Raw genomic sequence first — 15,661 nt, 5'->3', positions numbered from 1 at the left:
TACAGCAAATATTGAATTGAGAGTTTCCTCTTGGGGGGGATTAAATGATTCGAATGACACAATCGGAGACGTTTACAGGGGAATGGAACGGTGGAACTCATCACAACAGACATCCAATACCTGTGATAAGGGCTCCACTGCAGCCACAAACAACCTGCATGCTACAGGCTGCAGTGTGGTGTTACTGCAGCAGCAACAGTCAAAGGAGAAGAGATGTGAATGTAATGTCAGCTGCTGGCTGTTGGACAATTATGCTTATGTATGTATATACATATGTATATGTACATATCTGTATTTTCCCCACACAGTGAGCTATCCCTCCGGTGTCTATATAACTTTTTATGCATCATTTGAATGCTTTGTGTATGTGTAACTTAAGCATTGATTAAACATTACCCATCATGTCCACAGCTTCAGTAGCATATTCTTGTTACTCCTAAAATCTGACGCGATATGAATCTACATTCAGGCACAATATAACAAAAAACAACCAACACATGTAGTTAAGTTATTGTAAAATTATATTAACAAGCAATCTTTCCTCAATTTGAAATAAAAAAATATCAGCAAATAAAGGCAACATAGGACAGATGTATATAATGCGTAATGTTCACAGGAAAAAAAAAAAAAATAAAACTTCTCATCACATTTACAAGACTGCTGCTAAGTTTATAATGATGCCTACTAGAATGGGTTTAGAAAGCTTTGACTAGCTGAATAACTGGGGCAATATATGTAGTCAAAGATCGTATCAAAATATAAAAAAAAAAAAAAAGAAAGAAATGTGTGGGCGGGCGAGAAGGGGCCGGGGCAAGGGGACGACCAATACGTATGAGAGATTAAAATGGGGCTCGCTCATTCATAGCCATCTCATCATAAATCAACCATAACTGGAGAGAACACGGAAGGCTACGACGAGGGAGAGCACAGAGTGTTAAGCACAGAGAGGTAAAGAGATATACACCACATCTTAAAGCAGGTGTCCACGTAGAGAAGAGCAGCACTAGGTAGTATGTTGTACACAGATTCTCAGCATTCATGCACTCACTTCTTATGCCCAGGTCTGGCTTCCCTCGAACAGAACGCGACAGCGATCCAGCCGTTTAAATTAAAAAAAAAAAAAAAAAAAAAAAAGCCCCGGAGACCGGAACTGATCGAACGGGATCAATGTGACATTGCAAGAAGCATCTGAGCACTTACATACCGTGGAAAGTCGTAATCTTTCAAGTCTCTCCCCCTATACGAACCTCTTTAAATAGAAGGGTGGGCACTGGGTAGGATAGTACGTTATTCATAAAACGCAAATTCTTGAGTCCTATGTCAAACTGTGACACAGTACGCATGGCGAGAAGTAAAAGGACGAGACAAAGACATTTCCAAGCTCACACTGCATATGCACACTCTCCAGTGTTTTAAGGGACGAAAGCGGAGACATTTCCTGCACCACAAAGCAATAATTAAAAAGTACAAGAGGTAAACTTTCAACCATTTTTTCTCTCTCTCTGCGCTCTAGGGTTGAGTGGGTTATGGGGGGGGCTCTGCAAAGAACGTAAAACGTGTCATGTATGCACTTCAGTAGCTGGTTTTGTCACACTTGGGGGTCGTGATAAATGGGAGAAATTGTCCTTCATGTTGAGCAAGGAGCAGTAGTCGCCAGCCATTTTGGATTTTTCTCTCTCTCTCTCCGATCAGCATTCTGGCGTTAAGCGTGGAACCAAAATGGCGCCCGTCCCTGATTCGGTGCTGATGTGTTTGGCCGTGTCCTATCGTGAGTTCAGATCCTCGGAATGATGGCAAATAATGTTGGGTGGGGCGGAGGGGAGGTCACACACTCATGGTCATGGTTGGAGAGTACTGTGGAGGCACAGGTAGAAGAAGAGAGGATTAAAACACACACACACACACACACACACACACACACACTTTCCCTCCCAAGCTCTCCTTGGTCAGACGCCCGGCCAGCTCTTCACGCTGCTACTGTAGTCAGTGATGTTAATATGCTGTGACTGTGGCTGTTCTGTGTGGTCGCCAGCCCTCTGCCTCTGGCTTCATCTCAGTACTATTACAGCCTCCACTAGTGGCAAGAAGGGAGACTCACGTTCTCGCTCTGAAAAGAGTGGAGGAAGTTTCCACTCAGCTCCCCGTCATCCCTCGGGGTCCCGGGAGGATTGCTAATGCCACTTAAATTGTTTGGAGAATTCTGGAAACAAAGAGTTCACAACGTTTAAAAAATAAAATGTCATGATGAAGCTCTAAATGCAAAAACTCTCCGCGCGGTTACAATATTTACCTTGTTCATTCCATCCAAATCACCAGAGCCTGAGAATGAAACAATATCAAGAACAATGTTTGTATTCTGTGACCATCAAGAAAAGATCATTTGATGCACCCAGAACATTTCTGTGTTGTGGTAGTACGTGTATTTTTTTTCTTGTCCGCCGCGTTACCTAGTGACCCGTTCATGTGGTGTGGTTCCATCCCAGCCATGGCTCCCAGGGGTCCGTCAGAGCCGGGGCCCATCGGGAACTAGAGGGGAAACAGGACAGCATGGACTCACTAACAGCGTCTCCACAACACCCAACCAGGTACAAATTAAAAGAGACTTAAAAAAACAACTTATTTCTACTTCTGTGAACTTCAGTCTCTATTTCAACTGAATTTTACATCCAACGGAGACTGAAACAGAAGCCGACCGTATCAAATAACACGCAGATGGAAACACTATAACAAGTGCATTTGTTTTGTCCATAAAAATAGTTTCCATACATTCCTGGGTGGATAGCGCAACTCCAATCTGCTTTAGTAAGGTGTGTTAGTAAAGGCCAGCTCCGTTTATGTGTTATCAAAGAAGTGGAATTTTCTTAAGAAACCATTTAATAAACCATAAAAATGTAGTACTTTAAATAAGCTTTTAAAAGAAGAGGATGTCCAGTGTTTCCCAGTGGTTTCTTTTCCTTCAGCGGTATGCAGGGGCTCCGGTGGATGCGTGTATTGATCCGTCTGAAAGCTGCTAGATCTAACATCCTACATAACTGTGAGAAAGACACAAGACTAGATCATATAATGCAATATGCTGATGTGGAACATCACCGAGTGAAATTTAGATTCAAACCAGGTTCAGCAACTCATCATCTTTAGAAGAATGTCAGTAATTTAGCACGAAAAAACAAAGACTGTCTGTAAGCCCTTTTGTACTTCACAGTGATGACACACGTAGAATCATTTTTTAACTTAAAGATCAAATGTATTTTCACAGCAACATGGCTGTATAGACCAGATCAATCGCTTGATACAGGATGGGTGGTGGGCTTGGTGCAAAAGAGAGGAATAGAAGCAATTCAGTCGTTAGTGGGATACAACAATGATTGTCTAGAAAGTGCGCCGATTGTACTTGTACTACCAAATCCACACTTGAACGATGAAACAGAACTTACGTTATTTCGGTTGCCGGGTCCAGTGTTGATCATGGTGTACAAATTGTCACCAGAGTTGTTTGAGTCTGTAAAAAGGTGCAATCATACATATAAGTGGTACTGGATAGTTCATGAAAAAGGGGAGTGAGTAACAGCTGAGGTCAACGAAGCACTAACCTGCAGGGCTGGGCATGATGGGAGTTCCTGGGGGCCCCCCACCTCCAGATGCACCCTACGGAGAATCGGTCAAAAGATAGAAATGAAGAAAAGAAAGAACATTTACATGTAAAAACATACACATACTATATGAAAATATCATTTAAGTTAAGATGGCAGGATGTGCTCTCACCCCGTATGCACCAGGGGAGGGTGATGAGTAAGGCATCTGAAACCAAACACACAAACATTACAGACCAGAAATGGGTGAGTGCAAACCCTTTCGATACCTCAAAATGTCATCATCCATCATTTGATCGTCCTAATACCATTACGGCGGTCTGTCCAACTGTCTGTGGAAACCGTGACACACAATACTACAGTTGCATCCCAGTCTGGACCCGTGGAGCACATTACATCTCTGCAGCTCTGAGAGGAAATCTGACTGCAATCTGAACCAGCATTGTTCTGCTGGGGGTATATGTGTGTGTGTGTGTGTGTGTGTGTGTGTGTGTGTGTGCGCATTGGTACTCACAGAGTTGGCATTGTTGGGATTGGGCCATGGCCGACCAGTCCCTGGGCCCCTAGATGGTAAATGAATAAATAGATTTTAGATATTTAATGCATTAAGGTTGAAGGACATGTGAAAGAATGGATTTACACTTTTAAAAGGCTCACATGTTCACTCCTGGCATACCGGGGCCCATGGTGTTGTGTGGAGGCCTCATCCCGCCACCAAAGTTCTGAGAGACAAACAAAAAAAAAAAAAGATTTTAAAACGGAGTGAAGTATGAGAAGAAAATCCATGCAAACCACCGATACCATCAAAATAACTTTGGTAAACCAGTCTGGTAAAGACGACTGACTGGGGTCATCAAGGCAGTGGTGATATTATTCTATGTTTAGTACAACAGCCTACCTGAGGGCCGGGCCCCATAGGCCCCATGCCTCGAGGGCCGCTCATTCTCTGCATTGGCCCCAAGTTAGGATGGCCTGGAGGGAAAAAGGAAATCTATATGAAGCAATAAGACAGGAAATAATTTCTCTACTGCAGCAATTTCTAGACAATATTAGAAAAGTGCCTCAAAACATATCTGAGAATAAAACAACAAAAACATTAATATCCATACACAATAGAGTTACAATGATAAAAACAAACAAAAAGGTTGCTGCAAATCAGGCATCAAAAAGGCTTTCTTAGAAAAATAAGTAATAAGCAATAATTTAAAAACAGGTAATTTGTAGTCTAATCTCCTCAGGAAGATAATTCCTGAACCGCGGGGTCCTGATGGCAAAAGCCCGATCACCTCAGTCTCCAGCCTTCAGCGACAACTAGCGACGGGAGGCTTGAGGATCTGAAGTTAGGACTTGGAGCCTAGATGGATATGGGATCTAGGTTTGGTCTTAGTAGAAATGCAAACGCAGTACCTTGTGGCCGTGTTGGGTCCATGTTGGGCAGCATGGGATGAGGACCCGGTCCTCCGCCTGGTGGCTGCCGGGGATGGAAAAAACACAAAGAGTCAATTAAACTGTTAAATATGTATTGTGTATTCTGCATCCATGGTGTGTGTGTGTGTGTGTGTGTGTGTGTCTGTGTGAAAGCTCTACCTGGTTGGACATCCTGATGGGGGGACCTCTTGGGCCTCCAGCGAAGCGAGGCGACATGAAGGACTACAACAGAAACAATGCTCCTTGAGATTTAAATAAAGAAATGACAAACATCTCTCAAAATGTAGAACTAAATAATTTCTCTGTGTGAATATTGAAAAGCAGCATAGAGCATTAAGCTGAGACGGATGCCAAAGCATGAAGCATCAGCACTGAGAACACGCGTTCCCAAACGACCGCAGACAGAAAAAAAAAAGAGAGAGAAAGAGGGAGAGGGAGTGTTACCTGACTGTGAGGTCCCATCATACTGTTAGGGGGAGGAGCCTGAGGGTGAGGAGAGCCCTGGGGACCAGCAGGACCCTGTGGCGTTGCACAAATTAAGAGAGGCAAGAAGGAAGACAAGAGAAGGAAGAGAAGAGAGGATGAGATAAAGAGAGAAAGAGGGAGCGAGAAACAGAAGTGACAGAAGAGGGGCAGAGAGAGGAGCAGCGTTACCGCGGGGCAGTGGACAGTTGGAGCGCAAGAACCAAAGTGTGGCGGCAAAAAAAAAAAAAAAAAAAGTATAGAAATAAGATTCCATGTACCAACCACACAGTAAAAGAGAGACTGAGCAGAGCGGAGCAAGCAAATGGTTTCGCCTTGAATGAGGGAAAGGAGACAGCGAGATGGAGTGGGTGTGTGCTCTTTTGCCCGTCAGTCAAGTCATCAAGAAGCCTGCTGCATGCAGCATGTCATCAGTGCTAATTTCCCTGAATTAACAGTATCAATTAAGCTCTATGCAATTAGCTCGATAACAACACAAAACACCGGCACTGTGTCACTGATCTGACACACAGAGAGAGAGAGAGAGCGAGGTCTAATTGAGCCCCCTCCAATGGATTCTGATATGGAAAGTATGAGTGTGTGTGTGTGCGCGCTCTCATGTATCAATGTCAAAAAACGTCTTTCCTGATATTAACGTGATCACGACTTTGTGCCTTCTAGAACATAATAAGCTGGTGGATATCAGAGCAACATTGCAATTTCATGTCACCTCTTAGAGCCGCTTCCATACAGTTGCCTGCAAACAGTTAATCCTCAAAAGATATTGATTTTTCAGGGAGGTGCTGCACCTTTCGATTTCTCCATTAGGGAAAATGGCCAGGCCACGCCTGCCCGTTTACAGCGCCGGAGGAGCCCAGGCAGACAGGGCGTCTATGATGTTTACTACAAGTTCACTGAGCACAGCGGGGCAATACAAAAAGACTAAAAGCGGCGTAGACGCACCGATGTGGATACATACAGCTTCATGAGACACACAAAAACCCTGACAGCCTTTTACAAAGCGGGCGCCTGCAGACGTGCCGCCAGGAAAACGATCAGTTCATTAGAATGATTTGTCCGTCCACAGGATACCAATTTATGACAATTTTGCAGTCGATGTAGGAGTGTTCCTAGCGGTGACAGACGGTATCAGTGTGGTAAATTCGCTGACCTGGAAAAAGCCGGGTGGCATGGGTCCTCCTGGCATGCCCTCACCAGGGGGCATCCCTCCCATCACAGGACTGGGGGCTGCTGCTGCACTCTAAGAAAAGAAAAAGGAAGATAGAAAATATTCTCAGTACACGCATGGATCTTGAAATGTTATTGCTGGAAATCTATTTAATCCCTTCATGACCGAGGTTCTTGGCACATCGAATATTCTTAAAAAAAAAAAAAAAAAAAGGTCCCGTTCACACACGCAGTCCATCACTGAAACGTTCATTCCTACACGGGGGTCATGTGCCGGTGGGAGCAGAGGATCGCTGTTCAGGGAAATCTGTAACGCCACTTTCCCATCTCAAGACCTAGTAACACTTCTGCTGGTGCAGCTGTGTTGTGAATGAAAGTAGAAACGTTGCACTTAAACGGTCACGTCCGTCTGACTCACACGGGACGACCAAACCGATCACAAGACTCTGCTGATGATCCATTTTAGTCCACAACTAATTTTACAGTTCAGCATGGATGTCAGCGCTTTCCCGCAAAGTCCCTGAGGGTTTAGGACAGTCCCACTGTCAAACCACCGAGTGTCTGAGGGCTCTTCGCAGACATTTTGAGCCCTTTATGAACCTTTTCCGTAAGTCAGCATAGGATGCAGACTTTGCCCAAGGGAATTACCCACAATTCATTGCGATGTGACATTTAACACGGGGTAAAACAGTGGAAGCATGGAGACATAAAAAAAAAAAAAAAAAAAAGTAAACAAAGAGGACGACACAGGTGTGTTCACCCTGGAATATTAAATGTACTCAGAAACATTAAGATGGAACAAAAAAAACATGAAATGAGAGGATATTTATTTATTCATCAAATATTAGATTTTTTATCATTGAAGCTGAGTAAATATATTATTTGAAATGACCTCTCATCTTGTGAGGAAAGAGCCTGGAAGATGTTCAAATCAGGGAATACAAAGTATAAAATAAATACCCACACTGTCCCATTCGTATTTACACCATTTCAAGCCCTCAGTCTCTCACACTCAACCATCGAACAGCTGACGTCAGTTCAGGGTTCAGGGTTCAGGGTTTGAGGCCTTAGGGGGGGACATTGGGATTAGGCCTTACATTTAGTCTTGCCCCTTCTTCTTCTGTTCACTTTTATGGCGGTTAACATCCATAAGTAATGCATCACCGCCATCTGCTGGACTTCCCCCCCCCCCCCATCCATTCCGGCACTACGTGTGTGAAAGGGCGCAAGACGGAAGGAAACGAGGTTCAGCTCAATAAATTTGGCCGTCAATCTGAAAGGGTTGTTGTGTGTTATGTGATCCTTGTCCAGACTTGGGAATTAAATTAAGATTACATTCCATGTTATTTTTGTTTAAACATAATTCAACGCACTGCCAACTAATCGGAAAAAGAGAAAGAAAGGTATTCAACATGGATCCTGTAGCCCCGCATCATTTGTGGGTGGACTGTATGGAAGCGGTGTTAATGGGTTAATGAGGCCTTTGTACTCGGTTGATCCAGGATATCAGTGGGATTCAATAAGACAGTGGCTCCAAAGTGCTGCTACACAGCAGGGGCTCGCTGGGCCGATATCCTGCTCAAACCGCAGCCTCTAATTCGCTAATGTGCCATTTGCTTCGGTCACACGCTGCTAATTGACTGAGTTGTTCTTCCCTCGTAGCCGAGGCAATCCGAGACGGGCTAATGTCTCCGGGCTGTGTGGGCTTAGCTTCCAAAGAAGCGCTTCAGAACGAGAGAAGCTCCTCCAGTCTCATTTCTTAATGCGTAGCTCAGTCTTGATATAGTGTAGGTGTACGCAAACAAGCAATGAGCATTACAACGAGATACACACACACACACACACACACACACACACACACACACACACACACAGGTATTGACTGCTCCTTCCCTAATTATATCTGCTCAGGCAGCCACTGCAGGGTCACTGTGAAATACCTCAGCAGGGAGAGAAGTGAGGCCACAGAGAGAAGTCACATCTCATCAGCTCACCACCACCACAGGGACACGGACACAGCCCGTCAACACCGTTTCTTTACTGAAATATACTCTTATAACCGTGTGGGAGGAGACATCTTCTGCAGATTTATAGTTGATCTGCAGACTCATTTTGCTAAATCTGTGTATGAAAACATAATTAAGATTCAAAGTTAATTTAATTTTCACCGATACAAAAGTCACAACAAAAACCTTTAAAATAGCTCAAATACCTAGAAACACTTCCCACTAAGGTGTGAGCAGCGTGTGTATGTTTGGTGACCTGGATGGTTTGAGATGCTATTTACCAGACACAAGAAGTCGTGCTACCTCAGAGAGTTTGCACTTCTTAAAGTTTTTAATTTGTCACCTCAAAGGCAACAGTAGACCTGTATGTTTGGTGTATCTGCAGGTTACACTTGTAACTGTAATTGATAAAACAAACTGTATTTCAGATAAAAGATGCAAACACACATGGATTGAAATAAATGTGCATACATACACATGTATGTATTATCTTAAGGCCAAATGATGCAACAGACATGTCAAAATGTGCAGCTTTCATTATGATTTACCGATGCAACAATTATACCGTTTCCCCACATGATCCAATCTGCACATATTTATTCTCTAGATTTCTTATCTATGCCTGACATGAAGGTACATTCATGTCGATCACATGACTAGCGACCATAGACTGAAGATATACAGGAAATATATATAGTATCTCAATCATCTGACCAAGTTATTTAAAAGCATTTCCACCCTCTTAACACCAAATCATCATTAAATATATGTTTGCATTTAATCTGATGTCAAAGTCAGCACCATATTCAAAGTATACACTTAACAACTGTTAAGACCAGCAGTGCATGAAGTCAAATATTACCAAATCATCTGCTTATACAACACATGACCTGTTTTGCAAGAATTGAACTGCCAAGACAAGTCATCCACATGCAAGACAAACAAGACTGAAGTTAAGATCCTGTCCTGCCCGACTGTTACCGACTTGCAAGGGTTCACCCAGCAATTACTGCGTCTAACCGGCATGGCCTGACAGGTTCACCAACACAAAGGGCTCTCTGTAAATACTACGCTAGTTTTTACGAGGACCTTTCGTCACGATTCATTAAATCAAAATGGCAGCAAAAGCATCTTAGAAGCACATGAAGTGTAATTATTTCTATGATAGTTGGAAATTATCTATTTAACAGCAGTGATGGGCATACTTGCCCGCTTTGAAGTCAAATGAAAGTACCGTTTGTGAGGATAACCAATCAGAACTCTGCGAAACACGTTGGGCGGCATACCAGCTAGAGCTATAGGCTCATTGTTATCACTATTTTAGACGATTCCGTTCTGCTTCATGGAACTAAAAGCACTGAGATCATACAGTCAGGGACAATGCAATAAGACCAGATGGTAAATATTATCAATCAAACAATGACCTGGTGAGATTACAAAGAGAGGAGGGCATGAGGAAAACCGTGGAAAGACAAAGAGTTAGGACAAATATTCTCCAAACTCCAAAACTTAAATATCACTTGTGTAGACTGGCTATCAATAATATCAAATAGATTAAAGCACATACATATAGGAAAACAACTATCAGCATGTGAAAAGGCTCCTCACAACCATGCCAGCATAAGCCTGGGAGGATTTGATCCCTCTTATTAGTATAGAAGGGAGTATATCCTCTATATTAGGGGCCTGTAACTAACCTTCACCGTTCTATGTTCCAAGTAAATTCCCTGTGACATTAAGCTGCGTTATTATTCTCAATGAATGCGTTAATTGCAGCTCATCTCTAAAGATATTCATCCTCCTTCTGATTGCATTTGAATAGCCTATAAATTGCCGCTCCTACGGGAGATCGGTAGTAAATTCGTCATCTGAAGGAAAGTGTGTTCTGTGTTCAACCAAAGAAAACATTCTCGGTGCAACGGGAGAAAGGAGTTCATTATAGATAACGGTTGATCTACAGCGTCTACCGTTTCATAGTAGAGTGGTGTATGGTCATAGAGCCAAATTGTCTGGTCCCTTTACGGCGAAACAGCGACTTGTTTCGTTCCACTTCCCTTACGTAGCCCGTTCCTGGAATGAGGCCTTCAAAGAAACTTAGTGAAACAAAGCTGTATTTAAGGTAATGAGTCATAAAACAATGTAAACATAGAAACTGAAAAGCAACGTGCACTGTTATGTTAAACCTTCATCGTGTCTAACTAAAGCCCACAGCTGTGCTTGCTGGACTGTCCTGAATAGCCTGATGCTGCTTTTCCTTTTTCGAAGCGAGCCCCGTCTGTCCGCTGGCTATCTGCTACAGGAAAGGGGCAGATGTCTCAGCCCTGCCCCAGGCTACGAGGCGCTTGTCTGGGGGCCTTCCATACGACTTCCCAGGGGACCTCTTTTAAAAAAAGACAGACTACCCCCCCTAACATGATTCAGCGTGTACATTTGTGTGTAGTTCACGAGCACACAAGCAATCCCAGCCAAACAAATTTCCCCTTGAATTCTCGAATCACTTGAAGGAGGTTACAAAAGGCCAGAGCGACAGCGGATGTGCTTGTGCGCTCTTTACAAAAACAAAAGAGAGAGAGAGAGAGAGAGAGGAGGGGGGGGGGGGGGGGGGGAACACAGAGGGGGAGAGAAAGAAAGGAAAGGGAGCACAGGGCGAGGATGACCGAGAGGTTGACTGAGGCAACCGTGACAAAACAAAACACAACGGTATACTCAGAGAGACGAGAAGAAAACGTGAGATGTAAAAAAGGGATGAAGGAGAAAGGATTTGGGTTCTGGGTGGTTGGGCTGCAGCACAGACCACCCAAATGTCGCCTCCTGACCTTGCGTGCTCTTAACAGCCTCACTTCTTCCACTGGAACCGCCGCTCAAAAAGAAACCAGCCCCTATGTTTAGCTTGTAAATGTTTAACCATCAATCAACACCATAAACCCCTCTCTGAATCCTGACTGGATGCTCTCTCTCTCTCTCTGGTTACTCTGAGCAGGTTTCCTTCCACTTCTCATCTCTCCTTCGTCTGTTCATTCCCTCAGCTCCTTGGTGGAGGTGGATGCTGGGCATATGCCACGTTGCCACTCCCCTTTTCCTTTTCCCTCCCCCCCAATCTGACCCTCAGCTCCGTGACAGCCATCAATCAAACTGGGGCCCCTCTGGGAGTGTCTGTCAGGCCCCTGTGTGAATACGCCGGGGGTTTTACGAGCCCCGCCGGCTAAAAAGAGCAGCCACAACCCCCCCACACCAAGACAAAGACACAGGGTCCAACAACTAGTACTGTCCACACACACACACACACACACACTTGCCTGACTCCCAACATCCACACACGAACACGAGGAGAACGAACATCAGAGCGAAGGGCAACCACAAGATGTCGGGGAGAGCCGACCACACACAAAACTCCCAGAGCGCACTGCTCCAGACTGACGATCCACTGCTCCCTCTCATTTGCTTAATGTTTTCCATGTTATGAAAATTGTCTCCGTGGAACCACAAGCTGCAATCTTGACATCCTATTATGTGCTGTTGGAAATCTCTTTTTTCGAGGAGAAACTGCAAAAATAATATAAGAACAATCAGTTCGGTTGTTAATATTAGTATACGTTTACCTTCCCCAAAAAGAGATGTAGCTGTTCTGAAATTTAAGATTGTTCAAGCAATACAAGACCATCCGACCCAGGAAGATGTTGCAATCGATCACAGTGAAGTGGGCTTTGTGAATTAAGGCTGGTTTCAAACAAAATGTATTTGTACGTGTTAGAATAATACGGAATGTGGTTATTATAAAGGGGCGACGCTGTAGCCTCTCTCTGCTCACAGGTCACCTGCCAGATCAGGAGGCACTGTTACCCTGACAACCCTATCTGCCAGAGCAGGACCAACATCTCCGCTTTAACCCCTTCCTGTCTTCACATATCACCGACCCCACCTACAAACTGTGTACCGTTCATCCGGAGAGGACTCCTTAACCCCTGATGTCTCTCCTTGGCCGTGCTGATATAGCACTTTTTTTTTTTTTTTAAATCTAATTTACGTCAGCTACATGATGAAACACAAGGAACCGCAGCAGCAGCCACCGACCAGCAGGTCCCACCGTCTCTGATCCTCATGCGGCCTTTTTTTTTTTTTTTTTTTTTAATGCTGGCTCAAAGCTGGAAACAATGCAGCACTTTCTCTAAAACGGCATAATTATCATGATGCAAAAACACCCATACCATGCAAATATCATAAGCGGAGCAATGCGCTACCAAGTGATGCACTTGTCCTGAGCGATATTGAGACTGTACGCTTTTTTAACTGAATAGTCCGAGCACCAAAAACACAAACAGTAGTCTAATATTTTGTCTACTGCCGCTGACTCTTACCACAGCATACTTTACTTTTAATGTTAAATGGAGTCTTTAACAAGGTTAATCACATCCACTGTGAGCTAATGCTACAAAACCTAAACATTTCATGTTACGCTCCATTTTTAGCTGAACAACTCAGCTTTGCTTTTGAAGAGACAATGCTAGCAAAGTAGAAATAAAGTACCGTTAGCCAGTATTTGGCTCATATACGATTGGGTTCCCATTCAGTACTAATCAACTCTCTCAACAACGCCCAACACGCATCTGAAACCATTGCTACATGCTAACTAATTTAACAGTTTAAAAACAAGGTGGGAAGAAAGCGACGTTATGTAATGTAATGTTCAAAACACTCTCCTCCATAAACTACCATTTGAACATTAATATGTCCCTGAACATAACGTAGCACTTTCAGATGGCAATGTTTTCCACTTTTGTTGAGCCCCGATTTATTGTCAGATAAAGATTTTCCAGGACATTTCTGTTTTCAATGATTGGAAAATTTGTCAACTGTTTTTCTGGGCTTTTTCACCCCCCCCAGGGCACATGGGAACCCTGTGTGTGTGTGTGTGTGTGTGTGTACAGAGCTCTCAGAAGTTATGCAGAACACACAGAAATGTCTCTCTGGTCTTCACAGCTGAGGCAGGGAGCTTGAGCGCGGCGTGGATAAGAAGCTCGACAGGTCTGCCTCAGGACATGCTGACATAAGCATCATTTCCCCAGAAGCCTATAAAAGCTCACAGTTGGACGCATCGTTCGACCCACCGACAGGGCAAGATGACCGATCGTAAATTCAGGAGAAGAAAAAAAAAAAGAAGATACTTTCCCAAATTAAATTAGGTAGTTAAATACAGCTACAAAAGGTGCAGTGGGCACACAACTTTTGGGTGAATCATAATCATTCTTCGAGCTAAAAAGGAATCACAATAACCTGAAGTAGTATCACTCTTGAAGGGGAATATGGGAGATTTGGTGTTGACAAACAGAGATTGTGAGCACTTTGCTCCGATAGCATTCTCATTGCAAAACCCAGGTCGGAGGCACATTATTTACACCACTTCTTAGCCTTGAGAGCGGACTTGTTGTCTTCTTTATCAGAAGACAGAGGCAGCGTGTGCAACAGTTCCCGTGTAAGAACTACTCACGTAATCATGGAAGGCTTTCGCTTCGCTGGAGTGGTCACATGTCTCCCTCCTCTCCGGTGCAGCACAATACAAGTCCCAGAATACACTGTGGACGAGACAGGTCGTGAAGAAAACAACAAAAAACCCCAAAAAAAACAACCTCTGGACGTGTTAACAGGGAGACTGGAATATTATCACTTACCACCACCAGGAATGTAGGAATCCAGGGGGTTCTCCGAGTGTTATGTTTTTTTCCCATCGGATCTAGCACAAGGGGGATTTCAATCATTGTCCATGCGTGTCAATTCATTTTAATATATTGTGCAAAACATGTATGTAAATGTATTGAGAAATATTTTTAAAAAAGGACATATAGTATAGTTGAACTTTCCCCCAAAATGTCACATACCTCTGATAAAAAGGTCTGTGCAGACTTCTGTGCTCCTATGTGCAACAAATACTCGTAGACGTACAAAGCCAACCTGTGTGGGAGAAGAAAAAAAAAAAAAAAACTAATGTTAGGTATCATTTAACAAAATATCGCCAACTGGCAAAAAAAAATAAACGTCAAAACAGGAGATTCAATCTTCTTCAACGGCCACAGTGAGTGACTAGAGTCGGGCACAGGCCCTCTGAACAATGGCTGCCAAATAGCCTATGCCCAAAAAAAATGTAAATGGGGGGACCGTGTAACCAAGCCGAGACCTGGGGACGACTCACTACAAAGAGAAGATTACAAGAAAGTGATAAAGCAAGCAGTGTAATTTAACATCGTGTTGCGAAACGTTAAAAACACACACACACCACCAGCCTGCGGTGTATTAGCTAAGGTACAATATCCTGGGGCTGATGGGAAATAAAACGGAGCCTATCCGAAGCGCAACAGAGAAAACAATGTACTGTGTAGCGAGACGATGTTATTGTTTTCTCGCGACTGAATAAACCGCAAAAAAAATTATGAGACAACCCACCGGTTATAACACAACCAAACTGAACTCGGAATCGTTAAGTAGAGGTGTGAAAAGACAGAAAATAATTAAAAAAGAGAGCTCAGAGGAGGAATGGCGAGCAGACAAGGCGGTTCATTCAATTCAATTCTCGGTTAGGAGGAAATCGCCTCTTTGCTAGTCCGTCCAGCGAACAACAGAGAGCAACTTACGAGGCACAAAACACACAATATTAAACGTTTCCGAGCTTACTTTTCTCGTGCTTGGCCGTCCGACGGCACCGGGGTGCCTTTGCCTTTGGGGAACATTGTTTTGTGTGGGAGGACGACCGCCTTCTCTGTCTTTTTTTTGTCGCTATTTCATCTGTCAGATCATCGCGGCCGCGACCCTCTCACACTCCAACCGCACTCCTCCTCAAACCCGACGACTCAACCGAGCCTGGTCCGTGTGGGGGAAGAGGCGGGGCCAGCGCTTGACTGACGCAGCCGACAGCCAATGAGAGCTCGGTCTCCTCTTAAGGTCTGCCTCGACGTGCTTTCAATTTGCTGTTTCGACGTTGATGTCGAGCTTTTACAG

The 15,661-nt window shown here is 43.9% G+C and overlaps 1 protein-coding gene across 2 annotated transcripts; it reads right to left on the bottom strand.

Annotated features, from left to right (window-relative positions):
* Positions 1 to 503: 503 nt before the first annotated feature.
* On the bottom strand, positions 504 to 15,539 carry ssbp3b (single stranded DNA binding protein 3b). 2 transcript variants are annotated; one of them, XM_031864022.1, is made up of 18 exons: positions 15,338 to 15,539; positions 14,548 to 14,620; positions 14,341 to 14,402; positions 14,160 to 14,244; positions 6,652 to 6,741; positions 5,463 to 5,537; positions 5,178 to 5,240; positions 4,998 to 5,061; positions 4,489 to 4,562; positions 4,248 to 4,312; positions 4,105 to 4,153; positions 3,763 to 3,798; positions 3,591 to 3,645; positions 3,435 to 3,499; positions 2,448 to 2,526; positions 2,291 to 2,319; positions 2,099 to 2,200; positions 504 to 1,854 (listed from the first exon to the last, which is right to left on the bottom strand). In XM_031864022.1, the coding sequence occupies exons 1-18, from the start codon at positions 15,391 to 15,393 to the stop codon at positions 1,825 to 1,827; spliced, it is 1,152 nt and encodes a 383-aa protein (XP_031719882.1). In that variant the 5' UTR covers positions 15,394 to 15,539; the 3' UTR covers positions 504 to 1,824. The 2 variants fall into 2 exon arrangements, with proteins under 2 accessions (XP_031719882.1, XP_031719883.1); XM_031864023.1 differs by lacking the exon at positions 5,463 to 5,537.
* Between the last annotated feature and the right edge of the window lie 122 nt (positions 15,540 to 15,661).

The sequence above is a fragment of the Anarrhichthys ocellatus genome, unplaced genomic scaffold (genome assembly GCF_004355925.1).
Source record: "Anarrhichthys ocellatus isolate YVR2014 unplaced genomic scaffold, GSC_Weel_1.0 scaffold30, whole genome shotgun sequence".
NCBI lineage: Eukaryota > Metazoa > Chordata > Actinopteri > Perciformes > Anarhichadidae > Anarrhichthys > Anarrhichthys ocellatus.
The sequence above is the reverse complement of the archived record's forward strand: the minus strand, read 5'-3'. Positions and strand labels throughout refer to the sequence as shown.